This window comes from Dermacentor albipictus, chromosome 9 (genome assembly GCF_038994185.2).
Source record: "Dermacentor albipictus isolate Rhodes 1998 colony chromosome 9, USDA_Dalb.pri_finalv2, whole genome shotgun sequence".
Lineage (NCBI taxonomy): Eukaryota > Metazoa > Arthropoda > Arachnida > Ixodida > Ixodidae > Dermacentor > Dermacentor albipictus.
In genome coordinates this window covers 108,156,316-108,175,912 of record NC_091829.1, presented here as the reverse complement: position 1 = coordinate 108,175,912, position 19,597 = coordinate 108,156,316, and the positions used below count along the sequence as shown (strand labels likewise).

General features: G+C 47.4%; 1 protein-coding gene across 1 annotated transcript in view; it reads left to right on the top strand.

The window, feature by feature from the left end:
- LOC139050179 (uncharacterized) overlaps positions 1–16,995 on the top strand; it is a 50,568-nt gene extending 33,573 nt beyond the window's left edge. The window contains exons 6-8 of the mRNA XM_070526387.1: positions 6,807–6,983; positions 9,972–10,094; positions 16,622–16,995. Coding sequence (XP_070382488.1) covers positions 6,807–6,983; positions 9,972–10,094; positions 16,622–16,804 — 483 coding nt within the window. The 3' untranslated portion in view covers positions 16,805–16,995. The remainder of the gene's footprint in view (positions 1–6,806; positions 6,984–9,971; positions 10,095–16,621) is intronic.
- Positions 16,996–19,597: the final 2,602 nt, after the last annotated feature.

Here is a 19,597-nt window from a genome sequence, read left to right as displayed (position 1 = left end):
AAGTATGTGGTATGCTCAACGACACTAATGAACAAATCCATCGGCACGATGTAATGCTTTGCCACTAAAGTCATCCGAGAAGACACCTCACTTCCAAACGTATCCCCTTGCGACTATAAAAAATTTAATATGCTACCTCGCAACAAAAAAGCAACAAACTCACCTTGGACACGGCTTCTTCGCCTTGCCGGCTACGCCACAGAATGCCTGCCACGCATTCTGTCGATTATGCTGCTAGCTCGGCTATGGAAGAACGGAGCTAACAACTTTATTCCCCGTAGTACCTAGGCGAAGAGAAATCTCAAGGACCGAAAGTCGCCGCATTTCTCTCTCGCAACCACTGCTCCTCGCGCATGCGCAAAAAGAGCGGAGAAATCCAATTATGATGTGCTCGAGGTTTCCTGTAGGAGTTTGTCCCTAGGCGTGCAGGCATTCCGGAGTGGGGTCGAGTTAGCGCTCGGACACTGGCTGCCAGCGCGGAACAATAGGTGAAGGCAGAGGGCATTGACGCCCGATTTGGCGACCGCCGGACCTATACTACGGCCCCTGCTGTACCCCCGGGAAACGCAGCCGGTTTTTTAAAAGGTATAGCGCCGTAAAAAGCAAGAAAGGTTTAATCCTTCATGACAGACTCAGCACCAGGGCCGCAGGCGTGGGAAAGGCTTTCCGACGTACTTTCAGAGGCAAAGTTCTGACTGATGTTGCAGAAGTTGCGGGGCGCGGTAGTGCTGAACTTAGCGTTGGTTGGTGGCTGGACGTAACGATATTTATTCAACTCTCTTTTTTACTTATTGCAACAACGTGTCATTATTTCGCATTATCGCCGGCGCCTCGTGGACACAAAAGCAGCAACAGCGAGAGCAATGCTAGAACAGCGCGTGCCACGGAAGTATAAAATCGGCTGTCTGCTGTCGCGGAGCACCAATTTTTTTATGCGAACACCGCGTGGCAGGCACGCTTCGGCCTCCGCGGCTGCAGCCCACGGGCCATCCTGATTCCAGCTTTGATCCTCCCCCCGCTCCCCCCCCCCCTCCCCCCGCCATTTCTTGGGTGCCTTGGAGATCATGCGCCACCTTGCTTTCCTGAGGCCTCCGTTTGTCGGTTACATGTGCCCTCCTGGAGCAGTGCTCGTAAAAAAATCCACTCTATCGTCATGACGAAAAAGGCAACCCGAGACTTATGCAACAGCAGTCAGAACCTTTCCCCTTCTGACACAGTGATCACGAAATGGGGCGTCCGTGCCCACTGCCTCGCCGCGCGGGCAGCCAGCGTCGGAGCGTAAACAAACTCGACCGCACTCAGAAATACCGGCATGAATGGGGACAAGCGAATACAACGCTCGTTATGAAACCTGCTCCGTAGTGCCTAGGCAATGCCATATATTGAAGGTGCAAAAGCCCCCACATTTTCTCTCTCGCGCCCGCTCTAACTCGCGCCGGCGCACAAACAGCTGGCGATTCCTCAAATGAACGCCTCGTGGCCGGCTCGGCATCACGGTTGTTCCCGCGGCTCGAAACTGTGCAGTTATCTCAACTCGTGTAGCGTTCGCGTGTTTTTACTTTGCGTCTCATCATCACTTCTCGCAACGACGATAATAAATCCTGAGCTAGCCTGCTGGTGAGCACCTTTCTGAAGATGCATGACGCGCAGAAGAAGCGTTCACCGAAGAAATGTTGCCAGTGGCGTGTTCGCGACCGACCTTATTCCCCAGGCCATTCTTTAGCACGTTGCCCTTGTACTTTACGTGGCGCTCGTCGAAAAGAACGAGGTGTTTACGCACCAGTTAGGTTAGCATTTCCGATGTCGCAGCGCACGTAGGGACTGCGACCGAACTAGCGCATCGGAATTCGGCTCCATCTTTGGAATTCTTTACTCGCACCTGATTGGTCCGCGGTGAGGGAATCCAGCGCCAACTAAAGATGGGTCCGGGACCGATCGGCGCGGAAAGCGATATACCGGCGGATATCGCCGCCGCCGAAATTGATTCCACGCCGCTCCAGAAGGCAAATGTAGGAGTGTGAACACGGCTTCGGTCAGTTTTCAAGGTGCAGCGCGGCAAAAAAAAATCAATAGTTATAAGACAAAGGAACCAACGCAGATCACTGGCTGCGACGGTGGCAAGGCAGTGGATTTCGCATAGCGTGACCGGTGGTTTACGGCCGCAGTAAACGAGCTCTTGCCGGAAGCAGCCCCGCCACCAAATTAAATCCCCGTGGTGTTCACTGCAGCCAGAAAATTTTTTAAGCCTGGCTGAAAGTGGCGTTCATATTTGAGTTACGCATTGTGCATGTTTCGGAAACAAAAATTAACCGTTTACAATTAAAAAAATACCGTTTTACGAATTGTGCTACGATGGTGGCTGTCCTCACGTTAACTTTCTTGGGTGTTAAAGGGACCCTGAAACGATATTGACGATTTTCTAGAAACGTACTGAGTCGTTAGAGTAGGTTCTCCTGATCAGTAGTTGACACAACTAAGTGCTCCGCGTAAAGCGTGTAGTTTATTATAAGGTTTTAAAAATGCACATCACTGCCGATCCCAGCACACTTCTCGGCGGAATTTTAAGCTGCCCCTACCCATATGACGGAAATCGCCCATATGACGTCAGTGGGGCAAGCTATCCGATTGGCTATCCGCGTGATCGATAATTTTTCCAACTTTAGGGTAAACAAATGATGTTTGTAATAGTTGGAATGTTAGTTAATTTGTTTTTATAAAAAAGAATGTAACATAAGGAGAATGCACAAGAAAAATTTTTCAGTACACTTAAGCGCTTCCGGCACACTGCAAGTGTCGTCTGCTTATGTTACAACGTGCTCCCTCTTTGACGAGAGCTCCGCAGTCAGTGGCGGTCTGCCTTTTCGCGAGCGCTATGATTTGACTTTGTTGCGTCGTGGACTGCAAACGTAACGACTGGCAAAATGTAAAGCCACGACATCGTGTCCTCCTGCAAGCCAATAGACGAGAGGACTGGCTGCAGCGCATTGGACAGCCGCTATCCGATTGGCGCCAGGATTTGCGCTATTTCGGCCGTCACTTTACACCAGCAGATTACTAACGCAATAGCGTTTCTCGAGTCCGCTATTAGGGTAAACGCAAGCGCGAGGGGATGGGGCCTGGCCGTGTGCACTTGCTTGTCGTTTCAGGAAATGAACAGAAGCGCAAATGTGAACGGTCTGCACGGTGCAGCTACCTGGTGGCAGAGAGCTCAACCAGACACCATAGCAGTAACAAAATGTATTCTTCTTTGCTGCTAGTGTAAATTTTTCACAGAAGTGTAATCGTTAACACGTTGTTTTTGTCAATGTTTAAAATGTTTTACACTTGGTTAGAGCAATATTAGCTTTTTCTTTGGCTGGTAAAGCTCTGCCGCAACGAGTGGCTGGACCGTGGAGACCGATGAGGCAGCGCACGTACGTCTGCGCTAAAGTTCCTTCATCAGCTTGAGCGAAACGTTCTACTAGTGTGTGATTACTGGATTACCAGACACGTTCGGCGCTACGACAGTATGCTCGTAACGCACGCTGCTTCGATAGCTCTCGCTTGGGGTTGACGGCCAAGCCGCTAGCGGATACGTTTCGCGTGGGCGGGCTACAAAACAGCCGGAAGTGGCCGATGTGACGTCGCATCGTGACGCAGAACCAGTCAAGGCGGAGCTTAGCCCAGATCACTCGGCGAACGAGCTGAGGAGGAAAAGCATGGTTAGGGAGGAGGGTAACTGCTAATCGCTTGTAGCTCCACTAATACGTAACGCTTCACTTAAATTGTGGTGCGAATGTTCTACTGAAGCTGTACTCTACACGTCTACAAAATTTGTCCGAACCGTTTCAGAGGCCCTTTAATGCATGCGTATCTCTGGGTGCGCGAGCCAACGGCACTCATGGCCATCGTGACGTCACATGGCCACCGTTACGTCATGGGGCGATCGTGGGGCATGCAGAACATCCCTATGCGAGGTTTGCTGATCCTGCACTTCACGTATCGTGTCGAATCATCGGCCAAAATGTCAGACGTGTGACGTCAACAGACAGTTAATAGTAGGAAAGCGTAAATTACTACTGATCGCAGGCCTTGATTTAGAACACGCGTAATATTGAACAAGAGTGGATGACAAAACGGCGCTGCGGTAGCTCAGTTACGCACGCGAAATCCGGAGATCGCAGTTCCGGCTCCCAACGCCGACGAGTTACCTTATCGCCCACTTTCACTTCCCTTTCCTCATGTTCTACAATGCAGTTTCAACCACGGGTATTTTCCCCGATGCTTTCCTTGGCTTCATTGTCTCTTGACATTATATGGCCATAATTGACAAAATCGGGCCGCTCGATTTCCGATGTCTCTAACATATATATATATATATATATATATATATATATGACGTCAGATGTGTCCTTGAAGCCAGGCATTTAGAGTGCTCATAAACAGAAACATAGGGGAAATTGCATGTGCCTAATAAATGAAATAAAGTAATGAATAATTAATGGAAATTAAAGTGGATGAAAAAACAACTTGCCGCAGGTGGGAACTGAACCCACAACCTTCGCATGTCGCGTGCGATGCTCTACCAATTGAGCTACCGCGGCGGCGTTTCCCCATCCACTTTCTTGGGTATTTATGTGAACTAGTAGAACCCTGGGAGTGTTAGCCAGCGCCCCCACTCACAGACCTTGGCGGCGGACGTGGAACGTCTTTTTTGCCGCAGGCGTCACGAGAACGTGATCTTTTCGGGTGAAGGCAACTGGTCAATAAACCCACATATGCTACCTGAAGGCATCATTGTTGCCGAATTCGAGACCCTCGTTATGTAATAAACGAGAAGAAAGGGGGTTAACCGAGGGACCCGATATTTATTAGTCATATAATGAGAAGCCAACAAACACTGACACCAAGTACAACATAGGGGAAATTGCATGTGCTTAATAAATGAAATAAAGTAATGAATAATTAATGGAAATTAAAGTCCCAGGGTTCTACTACACTCCCAGGGTTCTACTAGTACACATAAATACCCAAGAAAGTGCATGGGGAAACGCCGCCGCGGTAGCTCAATTGGTAGAGCATCGCACGCGACATGCGAAGGTTGTGGGTTCGGTTCCCACCTGCGGCAAGTTGTTTTTTCATCCACTTTATTTTCCATTGCATGTGCTTAATTGCAAATTGCATGTGCTTAATAAATGAAATGAAGTAACGAAAAATTAATGGAAATTAAAGTGGATGAAAAAACAACTTGCCGCAGGTGGGAACCGAACCCACAACCTTCGCATGTCGCGTGCGATGCTCTACCAATTGAGCTACCGCGGCGGCGTTTCCCCATCCACTTTCTTGGGTATTTATGTGTACTAGTAGAACCCTGGGAGTGTAGTAGAACCCTGGGACTTTAATTTCCAATAATTATTCATTACTTTATTTCATTTATTAAGCACATGCAATTTCCCCTATGTTGTACTTGGTGTCAGTGTTTGTTGGCTTCTCATTATATGACTAATAAATATCGGGTCCCTCGGTTAACCCCCTTTCTTCTCGTTTATTACATAACGAGGGTCTCGAATCCGGCAACAACGATGCCTTCAGGTAGCATATGTGGGTTTATTGAAAAGTTGCCTTCACCCGAAAAGATCACGTTCTCGTGACGCCTGCGGCAAAAAAGACGTTCCACGTCCGCCGCCAAGGTCTGTGAGTGGGGGCGCTGGCTAACACTCCCAGGGTTCTACTAGTACACATAAATACCCAAGAAAGTGGATGGGGAAACGCCGCCGCGGTAGCTCAATTGGTAGAGCATCGCACGCGACATGCGAAGGTTGTGGGTTCGGTTCCCACCTGCGGCAAGTTGTTTTTTCATCCACTTTAATTTCCATTAATTATTCATTACTTTATTTCATTTATTAAGCACATGCAATTTCCCCTATGTTGTACTTGGTGTCAGTGTTTGTTGGCTTCTCATTATATGACTAATAAATATCGGGTCCCTCGGTTAACCCCCTTTCTTCTCGTTTATTACATAACGAGGGTCTCGAATCCGGCAACAATGATGCCTTCAGGTAGCATATGTGGGTTTATTGACCAGTTGCCTTCACCCGAAAAGATCACGTTCTCGTGACGCCTGCGGCAAAAACGTTCCACGTCCGTCGCCAAGGTCTGTGAGTGGGGCCGCTGGCTAACACTCCCAGGGTTCTACTAGTACACATAAATACCCAAGAAAGTGGATGGGGAAACGCCGCCGCGGTAGCTCAATTGGTAGAGCAGCGCACGCGACATGCGAAGGTTGTGGGTTCGGTTCCCACCTGCGGTAAGTTGTTTTTTCATCCACTTTAATTTCCATTAATTATTCATTACTTTATTTCATTTATTAAGCACATGCAATTTCCCCTATGTTGTACTTGGTGTCAGTGTTTGTTGGCTTCTCATTATATGACTAATAAATATCGGGTCCCTCGGTTAACTCCCTTTCCTCTCGTTTATATATATATATATATATATATGTATATAACGAAGGTGCACACTTACGAAAATTGCATCTTTAGTGTTTTTAGCATTTCAGCCGTGGCGCGGCCTTCGACAGAATAAACACAAATATGTACTTCCTTTTTCGTTTATTATGTGCAAGTGTACACGTGCATGTACTGCTATATATAGATATAACTGATACGACCTGGCAACATATATATATATATATATATATATATATATATATATATATATATATATATATATATATATATTGGGAGTTCGGTATGTGTCGTTTAAAGAACCGCCTCCTGCATTACTTGCTTAGCCATTTTTATTTTATTTCTGCACCCTGCGCGTAGAAAAGTATTACAAGGCTCATGACGAGAGACAAGCCGTTCCCCTCCCACACCAAGGTGGGGCTATCTTTCGAGCTGGGCACCCTCGTGTACACCGTAAAGGACGCAAATAAAGTTGTCCTCTCAGAATTGGTCAACATTCCCTGCAAGAGCCTCTACGTCACCAACTTCGACGTCGCGGTAAGCTTTTCCTATTCTTTTTCGCGGCCACATGCTCATTTTGCTTGGCATGTTACTTGGCAATCCGAACGCTATTTGCAATTGCCTCAGGCGGGGCTTTGCTTGCACCTGCGCAACAGCTAGGCAATACATGTAGGCAACAGTAGTCGTAGAATTGTGTGATCTAAATTGGTTTTCACTTCAAAAAAGGGGAAAGAAAGATGTCGAGGACCACCACAATGTCGCCGAATTCGCGTGCTTACAAGCGCGAAATTCGTAGACCGAGTTGCAATACTGCACGGTAAAACTGTGTACAAGCCTAAATGTGAATAAGGGCGTAGATTGGTTTAGAAATCGCACTTTTGCACCAAAAAAGGGTGTTCTTGCTCCGATGCTGGAGCCTGTGAGACCAAATGACGCGACGTGAATAAATAAAAAAGCGAGTGAGTGAGTGAGTGAGTGAGTGAGTGAGTGAGTGAGTGAGTGAGTGAGTGAGTGAGTGAGTGAGTGAGTGAGTGAGTGAGTGAGTGAGTGAGTGAGTGAGTGAGTGAGTGAGTGAGTGAGTGAGTGAGTGAGTGAGTGAGTGAGTGAGTGAGTGAGTGAGTGAGTGAGTGAGTGAGTGAAACAACTTTATTTGGTCCACTATAGACGTAAGCAAACTCAACGTCACCTGACTAGGCCCGCTCGGGGACCATCAGGTGAAACCTGACGGCCCTCCCCCGAGCCCTCACGACTGCCAGGATTTGAGAGGTCTCATCCTGGGCCTTAATTAGCCTCATCATTTCCTCTTGGGTGAAAAGGGGACCGGCAGAGGCACAGCCCCACAGGACATGTTCAAAATCTGCATACTCAACATACAACGGGCAGTCCGGGCTTGGAAACCGTTCGGTGTACATTGTGTGCAGCGCCGCGGGGCTCGGGTAAGTGCTTGTTTGCAGAAGTCTGAGAGTGACTGCATGGGCCCTGCATAGGGAGGAGTGCCGCAAAGGCAGGAATCTTCTTGACAGATAATTATGTTCGCTAATTTCGTTGTACGAGCAGAGAGGCTCGGGTGGCCCAGGAGAGGACGCGTTACCCAGCGCACGGTCAGTCAAACCTCGTGCAGCCGAGTGCGCCTCCTCGTTGGGGTTATTCGAGGCACCCTCAATGGTTCCAAAGTGCGCAGGGAACCAGTCCAATGAGTGATGCTTCATGTCTTTAGCACTTTGAATTATACGTAGAGCCTTGAGAGCCACCATTGTCATCTGAAAGGCCCTAACAGCGGCCTTGGAATCTGAATAAGTCGTGTCATGCACACTGTCCGTCAATGCAAGAGCAATACCAACTTTCTCTGCAACGCTGGAATTAGAAGTGCGGATGGTAGCGCAGCTAAGGATTTTAGAATCACAGTCGATGACCATTGAGGAGAAGGCCTCTTGAACGTACGAAGCAGCGTCTACGAAGCATGTTCGGTCCTTGTTCAAGCGGGCTCTGGCGAGCAGAGCTTTACCCCTAGCTCGTCTTCGTCCTTCGATGTAGGTGGGATGCATATTGCATGGCATCCGGTGTATGTAAATCTTGGATCTTACGTTGCTCGGCAGCTTCACAGCGTCGAGACTGACGACCATGGGGTTAAGTCCCAGCTTGCCAAGTATGGGTCGGCCCGCTGGGTTATCGGGGAGTCTGACAAACTGGGAACGTTCTTGGGCTTCAATGACTTCTTCCAACGTGTTGGCTATTCCCAAATTAAGGAGGTCTTTTGTGTGCGTTCGGATTGGAAAGCCGAGGGCAAGCTTGAAGACCCTTCTGATTAGGGCATTATTCTTGTTGCACTCCGATACGAGCCAGTTGAGCATAGCCCCTGAATAAGCGAGGTGGCATAGCATGAAGGCGTGGAAAATCCGGATCAGATTGTCCTCCCTGATTTCGCGGTACCTGTTGGCGATTCTTCGGATCAGGCCCAGGGCGCTTTCAGTCTTGGATCAAATGCGTTTGAGGGCTGCTCCATTGGCCCCGTTCGACTCGATAAACATTCCTAAGACCCTGGTAGTGTCTAACCGCGGTACTGGGGAGCCCTTACTGGTGAATAACGTAATGTGGCTCTCTGTTGCTGGCCTCCAGGACCGGTGAGAACCGCCTCTGGGCCTCTTCTTGTAGAGCAAGAGCTCGGATTTAGCGGGGGAGCACCTTAGCCTGGTGGGGATAAGATACCACTGTCACATCGATGGCCTCTAGCAAAACACCCTCGACCTGACCCTCACATCCACTGGAGCACCAGATGGCGACGTCATCCGCGTTGATCGTGTGGTTAATGTTCGGTATTTTGTTCAAGGCCCTCGACAGGTTCATCAGGGAGATGTTGAACAGCCTGGGGGAGATCACCATCCCCTGAGGTGTTCCCTCTGGCCCAAGCCCAATTTCGTGGGTCAAAAACTCGTCGAACCGAGTAACAGAACAGTTATACAAAGCCATCCATTTTTAAGGGCGTAAATAATTTTAGAGTATGTGTCCGTGACGTCAGGTGTCATACGAGGTGCTTTGTTGCATGATATTTCAAAGCTTTATTATGTGCACGTAAACGATTTCCTGTTTACTGTAATTTGTAACTTACATTTACGAATACAGTTGTAATCTTTTGCTCCAGAGTTGAAGTTCGATGCGCATGACGCCGGAGAGATTAGTAGGTCCGCCTAGCACAACGAAAATATATTCATAAGTTAATCAATTCGGCATGCAACAGCTAAAAGGTTTACCGTTTAGAGGAGAGAACTGATTTCCCTATCGGTTCTACGTATTATGGTATGAAGGGTCTACGTATGCAGCAGCAAATCGTAACAGCGAACAAGTGCCCCCGTGCCAGGCCGCGTCTATTTTCTGCAGTGATACGCTTTAACCCCTCGCCTCCTACAACTCTCTGTAGAATACGAAGAACGAGCGCTCGTTCTTCATGCGGTCTCAGAAGATCGTGTTCTTTTTTTTGCGCTACCTCTTGTTACAAAGATATGCTATTCCGCTCTTCTTATTTTCTAGCCTTGCCTAGGAGACCTCCAGTCCAACCGAGCCATAATATCTGAAGGCGTGGAGGTGGCCCAATCACACGCCGATATAATGCAGGTCATACTTTTCGAGAGCAACAATACTATCTTCTACAAGGTGAGTTACCTGCGCTCCTAAAGCGCGCACCCCGATTATATTTCTCCACGCGCGCGCCCCGTGTTGCGCGCCTCAATTAAAACGCCGCGCGATGTTATAGCACTGCGGAACACGTGTTGTCGAGTGTGAAAGGTGCTAGTAGATCACGTGACGTGTGTGCGACGTTCAAATGCAGACGGACACATGCTATTTGTGAGGGACAGCGAAGTGTGAGCCGCACACACATAGCGCATTTCAGATGGTGGGGCATTTGCAGGACAAGGCCAGATGTGCATTGGCCAGGCACGATATTTCGCCGTACTGTTATCTCCTCTCCCAAAGCAGCAGTCGATGAAATTGACTTGGACAATTCGTCGTGCCTCTTGTTTGCTTGATGCGCCATGTTCATTTCACAATGTCAAGGAAGCCAGCAATATGGGTCGAGAGGCAGTCGGGCAAAAATACTTTCTCCGTTATTTGACATGGTTGCAATATTTACCAATTAAATCGCCACTACAGCTTCTTGGGGAACTAAAGACAATTTACAGCTTTATTACAGAGCTATACCAATGCTGCGAAGATAGCTTCACATCGTAATAAAATGTGTTGCATTGTTTCCCTGGCTTTAGCGCCGCAAGTACGTGGCTAGGCTGAAAGGCAATAAGATTGCACGCAGTAGAGTGTACTTAGATTCTCTGTATCCGGACAGGCCGCCAACGAAAACTGACCCTGCCAACTTTTAACACCTCAACTCTGTCGAGTAAGCATAGCTTAGCAGGACTCTTTCAGGAACTATCAGACATGGTTTTGGATATCATCGGCTTTAGTGATATTAGAAGAACAGGTGAGGCTTATACATTGCTTATACATTATACATTATACAATAACCACGTCCTCTGCTATAGAGGTCTCCCAGATAAAAAGCAATACAAAGTGGGATTCCTAATCCATAAGGATATAGCGGGCAACATTGACGAATTTTACATCATTAGTGAGAGTGTAGAAGTAGTCACAGTCAGACATAATAAGACGTATAGAATAAAGGTGCTACAAGCTTACCTACGCTCTAACATCCACTCTCGATGGTGATGAAGTAGATCAGCTTTATGGAGATGATGAATTAGCGATGAGAGAAGTTCAAACTCAGTATACTGCAGTAATGGACCACTTCAATGCAAAAGTGGCGAAAAAGCAGGCTGGTGAACATGCAATTGGCAACAACGGCGTCGATTCTAGGAACCCTTGAACAGAGATGCTGGTAGAATTTGCAGAAAAGAATAAGGTGCGAACGATGAACACCTTCTTCATTAGGCGAAGCAACACAAAACGTACATGGAAATGCCCTAATGGTGAAGCAAGGCATGAAATTTTTTTCGTGCTTTCTGCCCATCTCAGCATAGGGCATGATGTAGAAGTGATAGGTAGGGTGAATTTCAGTGATCATAAGTTAGCGAGGGCTAGGATTCACCTAAATTTGAACAGAGAAAGAGTAAAATAAGTGGAGAAGAAACAGGTCAACTTACAGGCAGTAAGCGTAATATGCAGCCTTAGAACAGAGAGATGATGATGACATAGAGGTAATAAATGAAACCGTAACGAGGCTGGCTTCAGAGGTAATAATGGAAGTGGGAGCCTAGGCACCAAGGCAACCAGTAGGCAAGCTCTGCCAAGTAACGCAGGACCTAATAAAGAAACGACAAAGCACGAAAGTGTCCAACTCAAGAGATAAGACAGAATTCGTGGAACTATCAAAACTCATCAACAACGCCAAAATAAGTGATATTCGAAACTATAACGTGATGAAGACTAAAGAAGCCGTAACGAATGGACACAGCCTGAAATTAGTCACAAGGAAACTTCGCACAGGACAAACCAAAAGGTGTGAACTGAAAGATAAGCAGGGTAATATCATGAGTAATGTCGAAGGTATAGCACAAGCAGCGGAAGCATTCTATACTGACCTGTGCAGTACCCAGAGGAGCCACGTTACCTCCATTCGAAGCAGTAATGAACAGGTTGCACACTCTCCTCCTATAGCTAACGATGAAGTCAAAAGGGCCTTGCAAAACATGAAACGGGAAAAAGCGGCAGGAGAAGATGTAATAACAGTCGATTTAATCAAAGATGGGGGACCATAATTGAAAAACTGGTGGCTCTCTACACGAAGTGTCTATCGACATCAAGGGTTCTAGAAAAATGAATGAATGCAAACATATTACTGATCCAGACAAAGGGAGACATTATATAATTGAAACATTATAGGTCTATTAGTTTACTCCGACTATTATATAAAATATTCAGCAAGATAATTGGAATACAATAAAGGAAACACTGCACTTAGTCAACCAATAGAAAACGCTGGCTTCAGGAAGGGATACTCTGCAATCGATCACATCCATGTCATCAGGTCATCGAGAAATCCGCAGAGTACAATCAGCTTCTCTATATGGCTTTCAAAAATTACGAAAAGGCATTTGATTCAGTAGAGATAGCAGCAGTCATAGTGGCATTACGCAGCTAATCTTACAGCCTGATTGTATAAATTTCTTGGAAAATATTTACAGAGTTTCCACAGCTACCTTAATTCAACACAACAAAAGTAGGAAGATGCCTGTAAAGAAAGGGGTACGACGAAGAGACACTCTCTCCAGGTCGATTCACTGCCTGTTTGGAAGAAGTATTCAAGCAAACAAACTGAGAAGGCTTAGGTGCAAGGATCGGTGGCGAATATCCTGAAGCCTTCGGTTTCAAGATGACATTGTTCTGTTCAGTAACGCCAGAGACGAGTTACTAGAAATGAATGAGGACCTTAACAGAGAGAGTGTAAAAGTGGGGTTGAAGAATAATATGCAGAAGACAAAGATAATCATGAATAGCCGGGCAAGGGAACAAGATTTCAAGATCGCCAGTCAGCCTCTATAGTCTCTAAAGGGGTATGTTTACCTAGGTCTATCAATCACGTGAAACCCGTACCATGAGAAGGAAATCCACAGAAGAATAAAATGGGTTGCATCGCACACGGCAGACATTGTCAGCTCCTCACTGGAAGCTAGTCATTAACATTTAAAAGGAAGGTGTACAATCAGTGCCTTTCAGTGGTGCTGACATACAGGGCAAAAACTTGGAGACTGACAAAGAAGCTCGAGAACAAGTTAAAGCCCGCGCAAAATGCGATAGAACGAAGAATGCTAGGTATAACGGTAAAAGAGAGAGAGAAAACGGTTCGAAACAGAGAGCAACCGGGTATAATAGATATTCTGATTGTCATTAAGAGAAAAACAATGGAGATGTGCAGGTCATGTAATGCACAGATTAGGTAACCGGTGGACGATTAGGGTTACAGAATGGGTGCCAACGGAAGGGAAGCGCCGTCGAGGAAGGCAAAATAATAGGTGAGGTGATGAAATTAGGAAATTCCCGGGCGCTAGCTGGGACCGGTTCGCGCCGGACAGGCGTTATTGGAGATCGCAGGGAGAGGCCTTGGTCCTGCAGTGGACGCAAAATATGATAATGATGATGATGCTAATGTACCTTGGTATACAATATACCTGGTAGCGAAGTTTCATAGAAGTCCCCCCGTTCAGAACATGCCGGTTCATTCGCGGATGGAATGGTCGATGGATGGATGCTATGAGCACCCCTTTCAAATGGGATGGTGGGTTGCGCCACCAAGCTCTTGTTCTTATTTGGCCTAATCTCCTACCAATCTTTTTGAAACACACACAGACACCAAGAATTCCCAGCATCAAACTTTCTGAACCACTACTAGGAATTTTGTGCTTGTACACCTTTATTTTACGTCTCTGCTTTTTGGCCACCGAACACCCAAGCGCTTCTTACTAATACCTTTTGCTGAAATGTTTACCCCTGCTGTCTCAGAACCCTAAGGCTTCAAGGAGGCCAGAGAAGTTTAAACCCCCAGCTGGGTAGATAATTTCACTTTAGTATAAAATGGGTTGCATTGTTTCCCAAGCTTAACCGCAGCAATCACATGGCTATGCTGAAGGGCACTACTGAAATAGTATTTATTAACATCGTGGGTGACTCTTCAGCTTCGCATTCGCGAATGGAATGCGATGAGGCCGGTGGTCTCTCTCGTGCTCGTTGCTGCTCCTCGGATTGGCGTCTCAGTCGCTTGGCTTGGGCCTCCTTTGCTCGTTACTCCGGCTTCCCGGCCCGCTTATTCCGCATTGCCTCCGCCTCTCTCGCCCTATATTCTGAATCCTATTGGAAACAATTCTGGCATATCGCGGCAGCGTGCCCAGCCTTCATCTCCGCCTTCCCCGCTTCAGTCTGGCGTGGACGACCTCGCCGCCGAGCAAGAGTAGGCGTTCCATCAGAACTCGTAGAAGAAGACGAGTCAAAAGAGCACCACGCACTGGAAGACGTCACCGCACCCATCTCACACGTGTTTTCTCTCGGAGGCCAAGAACGGGTCCAGTCTGCACTTAATCGGCATGCCCATTCCCCACAGACGAACAGTAATTTCAGGATTGCAACGCCGCTTGGCAGACTCCTCGGCCGACAAATGGAAAGATTCCATCAGTCCACTACTCTAGACCGACGAGTCGTATAACGTCACATTATCGCGGCACCGTGCGGAGACCGACTCGGTGGTCCCTTGGCTAGTTTATACTGCTCCCTGTTCCTCCCTTACACTGGTGAGCATGTATTCACGTAAACATCACCTGTCGCGTTCCGTAGAAAGACACACCGTGACTCGCATTCACGGCCCTATCGATCAATCAGGATTTTCACGTCACAAGACCACCAGCGACGACATTTCTGCGACACGAGCTCCTTAAGGCGGTCCGGTTGAAGAATCGAAGATTCGATCGATCTTCCCATCGGGTGACAAACTTAAATTATGTCGGAAGCACAATTGTGGTTAACGTGCATGCGATGTAATGCCGCTTCCATTGTAGCCTTGAGGTCCCGAAGCGGCAGCTTTATACTAATTAGCCATCCAGTGATGAGCCTGCGAGGCACATACACGACCGAGTACAGGAACAGCTGCACCCAGGGATTGACCTGTACGTCGGTAAAATTCCTGCACAAACCCATAATTCGCCATGAGTGCGAAGGTCTCTGTCGTGGTTTTGTATAATTTAGGTGTATGTGTGCCACTATCATTCGACGTTGTCTTTTTTGAGCACATCAACTTTATTTATTATTTTCCTGCCTCTCGTTTCACGCCTAACAGGACACCTTTATTTAGGATAGCAAGTTCTATTTTGGTATTGTAAGTGTTGGAAACGATTTGTGCAACCTCTTATGTCACGTGCGCCACCGAGACAAACGTCGGAGGCTGAAGTAGTCGTTTCCCCGACTGTCTACCAGATGGCGCCACATGCGGGTTCACCCACTCTCACCTGAATTATCGACGATCAAGACGACACAATTTGATGACACCGTTTGCAAGGTAGACCTGAAGATGCGCGTGAAATTGCGTGTACCTGCTGCACCAGGTGTCTTAATTAATTTTTTCTGCTTGGAACATAAGATTGTTGACGCGAGTACTTCAGTTTACTAGCAGAAAGGCCAAAGGGTTAAAATCTGTTCCTGATCTTTGTGACGAAATAACGGCTGCATAGACGTCGCGAAGTCTCGTTTCTCTTACCCCTGCACCGTTCTCAGTTTTTTGAACGCAGCAATCATTAATATTTATTTGCAATACATCGGGCGCAGCTACATCGAAACCTTTATTGGATGACGAATTTTCCGAGCACTTTTTCCAGGCGTCACTTCACGCACGAAAGGCCGGAGTCTGTGCACACGAGAGAAAAACTTGATGTTTCTTAACCCTGCCTAATCACTTCTAGATTATTATGGGAGCGAATTTCATAAAATGGGACAACTGTATTCGGCCCGAGTATAACGCGAAATAACAAAGGACATGCGTGCGGGTGTCACAATGAAAAAAAAAATGTTCGCATGCTTTATTTCTGCGTAACTCAGGGCCGTGTCTTATTTGTGGGTTCGGGCTATATTTAGGGTACCGAATAATTCACCATAATAAATTGTTGTTGCGCACAAGCTGAATGACGAAGGCCAGGTATTTGCTGAACACAAGCGCAATTGTTCGCTTGTGTTTGTCAAAATCCCTGTCCTTCGTCATTCAGTTTGTGCGCAGCAAGTATTTATTATGGACTGCTACCTGCTCGCCCAAACAATTGCACTTCTCAAAAAAAATTAGCGTCGCTCTGCAATCAGCTGGCATGCTGCGTAGATAGAACTCAAAGTAAAGTACACGGAAAGGCCTTGTTCGCGGGTTCCAACCCCTTACCAGGACAAATTCTCCTTCCGCAAAAATAATTATTTTTCCTCAAATATACGAGGTACTTCGCGGCGCTTTGCCGATCTCTGCTCAATTAGTTTCCTTTTCTTTCTTTTGTGTTGAAACGTTGCAGAAAGCGTCTTGTCCGTACACTGTGAAAACCTGTCTGAGGCATCTTCTATATTGACTGAGACGAGCGCAAGCTGTTCTCCAAAAGTCAACTCGATCCGCAAAACAAAACAAAAAAACGCCTTTCTGCTTGCACGCGCAGATCAAAAAGCTGGCCAAGAATTCCACCTTCCTGCGGCCGAATATGTCACTGCTGCTGCTCAACGCCCACCTCGGGGACTTCAGGAGCCCCGGAGAGAACCCGTGTACCCGGTACCGCGAAAGAGACCGAACCGACCCGTTCTACCGAATCAGATTATTTAGGGCATGGCTCGGGTTGCCCTAAAGCCGAACCGAGGCAGCTTGGGGAAGAGTGGTCGTCGGACTGTGGAGTGGTGTGTGTGGCGGTAGTGACAAGCTTGTGCCTTGGCCTTCACCTCGTTTTGTGCTTTCAAAAAGCGCGACACCCGACAGGATGACTGCGTTTCCTCATTAGTCGTCCCTTTGCGTAGTTCAACAATATCAGCGTACCTCTTATTCTTGTGTTTGGCGTTGTTCTAAGCGGGAGCTCCAGACCGACTGTTTGATTACGACCAGCCGCGGTTATCTAAAGAAAGTTAGCCTAATGAGCCGGCGAAGAAAAAACCACAGAGCGGCACGAATTTTCTGATACTCCATTCATTATGAGTGAACTACATGACACCCGCCCTTGTTGCACAGTGGCCATGGTGTTGGGCTGCTGGGCACGAGGTCGCGGAATCGAATGCCGGCCACAGCGGCCGCATTTCGATGGAGGCGAAATGCCAAAACACCCGTGTACTTAGATTTAGGCGCACGTTAAAGAGCCCCAGGTGCTCAAAATTTCCGGAGTTCTCCACTACGGCTTGCCTCACTATGTTGCGTACTCCATGGTAGCCTATCGTACTGCTGCCGAGTAGTAGTGGCGCCTGCCTATCGAAGCTCGACCGACGTTACTTCTTGAGTAGCGTGGCTTTGTCGGCGGGCTGCAGGCATCCGGTAGACCATGTCGACCAAGCAAGGGCGAGACGATTTTCTAGTGCGAAACTTGCACGCTTTATTCAAAGGAAGATGATGATGAGGTGCAGCGGTGGCGTAGAGGTAGAACACCCGCCTCGCGTGAAAGAGGTCCATGGTTCGAATCCCGGTGCCGGCAATTTTCCACCGGATTAAAAAAAAATCCGCGTGTTGATACAATTGCACAAACAGGCCTGGAGTGTGGCCTGATCCCGGTGACCAGAACCGCTAACGCACTCCCTCACCAGAGCAGCATTGGCCACCCTGGTGCAGTACTTGGCCACAACCTCCTATATGAACACAACAATCAATCCCCGGCCCTCTGTCCCCAGCAGCTGCGTAGCAACTGACCACGGCGGCGCTCAGACCTGCCATGCAGCAGAGGGTGCTAAGAATCACTGGCTCCGAACAGGCCGCCATTGGAATATGAACCTGGCAACGTTTAACGCTAGAACGTTATCTAGTGAAGCGAGTCTAGCAGTGCTATTGGAGGAATTAGAGGGCAGTAAATGGGATATAATAGGGCTCAGTGAAGTTAGGAGGCCAAAAGAAGCATATACAGTGCTAAAAAGCGGGCACGTCCTGTGCTACCGCGGCTTAGCGGAGAGAAGAGAACTAGGGTTCGGATTCCTGATTAATAAGAATATAGCTGGTAACATACAGGAATTCTATAGCATTAACGAGAGGGTGGCAGGTCTTGTTGTGATACTTAATAAGAGGTACAAAATGAAGATTGTACAGGTCTACGCCCCTACATCGAGTCATGATGACCAGGAAGTCGAAAGCTTTTATGAAGACGTGGAATCGGCGATGCGTAGAGTGAAAACCAAATACACTATACTAATGGGCGACTTTAATGCCAAGGTAGGCAGGAAGCAGGCTGGAGACAAAGCAGTGGGTGAATATGGCATAGGCACTAGGAATAGCAGGGGAGAGTTATTAGTAGAGTTTGCGGAACAGAATAACATGAGGATAATGAATACCTTCTTCCGCAAGCGGGATAGCCGAAAGTGGACGTGGAGGAGCCCGAACGGCGAGACTAGAAATGAAATAGACTTCATACTCTGCGCTAACCCTGGCGTCATACGCGATGTGGACGCGCACGGCAAGGTGCGCTGCAGTGACCACAGGATGGTAAGAACTCGAATTAGCCTAGACCTGAGAAGGGAACGGAAGAAACTGGTACATAAGAAGCCAATCAATGAGTTGGCGGTAAGAGGTAAAATAGAGGAATTCCAGATCAAACTAGAGATCAGGTACTCGGCTTTATCTCAGGAAGAGAAACTTAGTAACTAAGAAATGAACGACAATCTTGTGGGCATCATTAAGGAGTGTGCAATGGAAGTCGGTGGCAAATCCGTTAGGCAGGATACCAGTAAACTATCACAGGAGACGAAAGATCTGATCAAGAAACGTCAATGTATGAAAGCCTCTAACCCTACAGCTAGAATAGAACTGGCAGAACTGTCGAAGTTAATCAACAAGCGTAAGAAAGCTGACATCAGGAAGTATAATATGGATAGAATTGAACATGCTCTCAGGAACGGAGGAAGCCTAAAAACAGTGAAGAAGAAACTAGGAATTGGCAAGAATCAGATGTATGCGTTAAGAGACAAAGCCGGCAATATCATAACTAATATGGATGAGATAGTTCAAGTGGCTGAGGAGTTCTATAGAGATTTGTACAGTACCAGTGCCACCCACGACGATAATGGAAGAGAAAATAGTCTAGAGGAGTTCGAAATCCCACAGGTAACGCCGGAAGAAGTAAAGAAAGCCTTGGGAGATATGCAAAGGGGGAAGGCAGCTGGGGAGGATCAGGTAACAGCTGATTTGTTGAAGGATGGTGGGCAGATTGTTCTAGAGAAACTGGCCGCCCTGTATACGCAATGCCTCATAACGTCGAGCGTACCGGAATCTTGGAAAAATGCTAACATAATCCTAATCCATAAGAAAGGGGACGCCAAAGACTTGAAAAATTATAGACCGATCAGCTTACTGTCCGTTGCCTACAAACTATTTACTAAGGTTTTCGCAAATGGAATCAGGAACACCTTAGACTTCTGTAAACCAAACGACCAGGCAGGATTCCGTAAAGGCTACT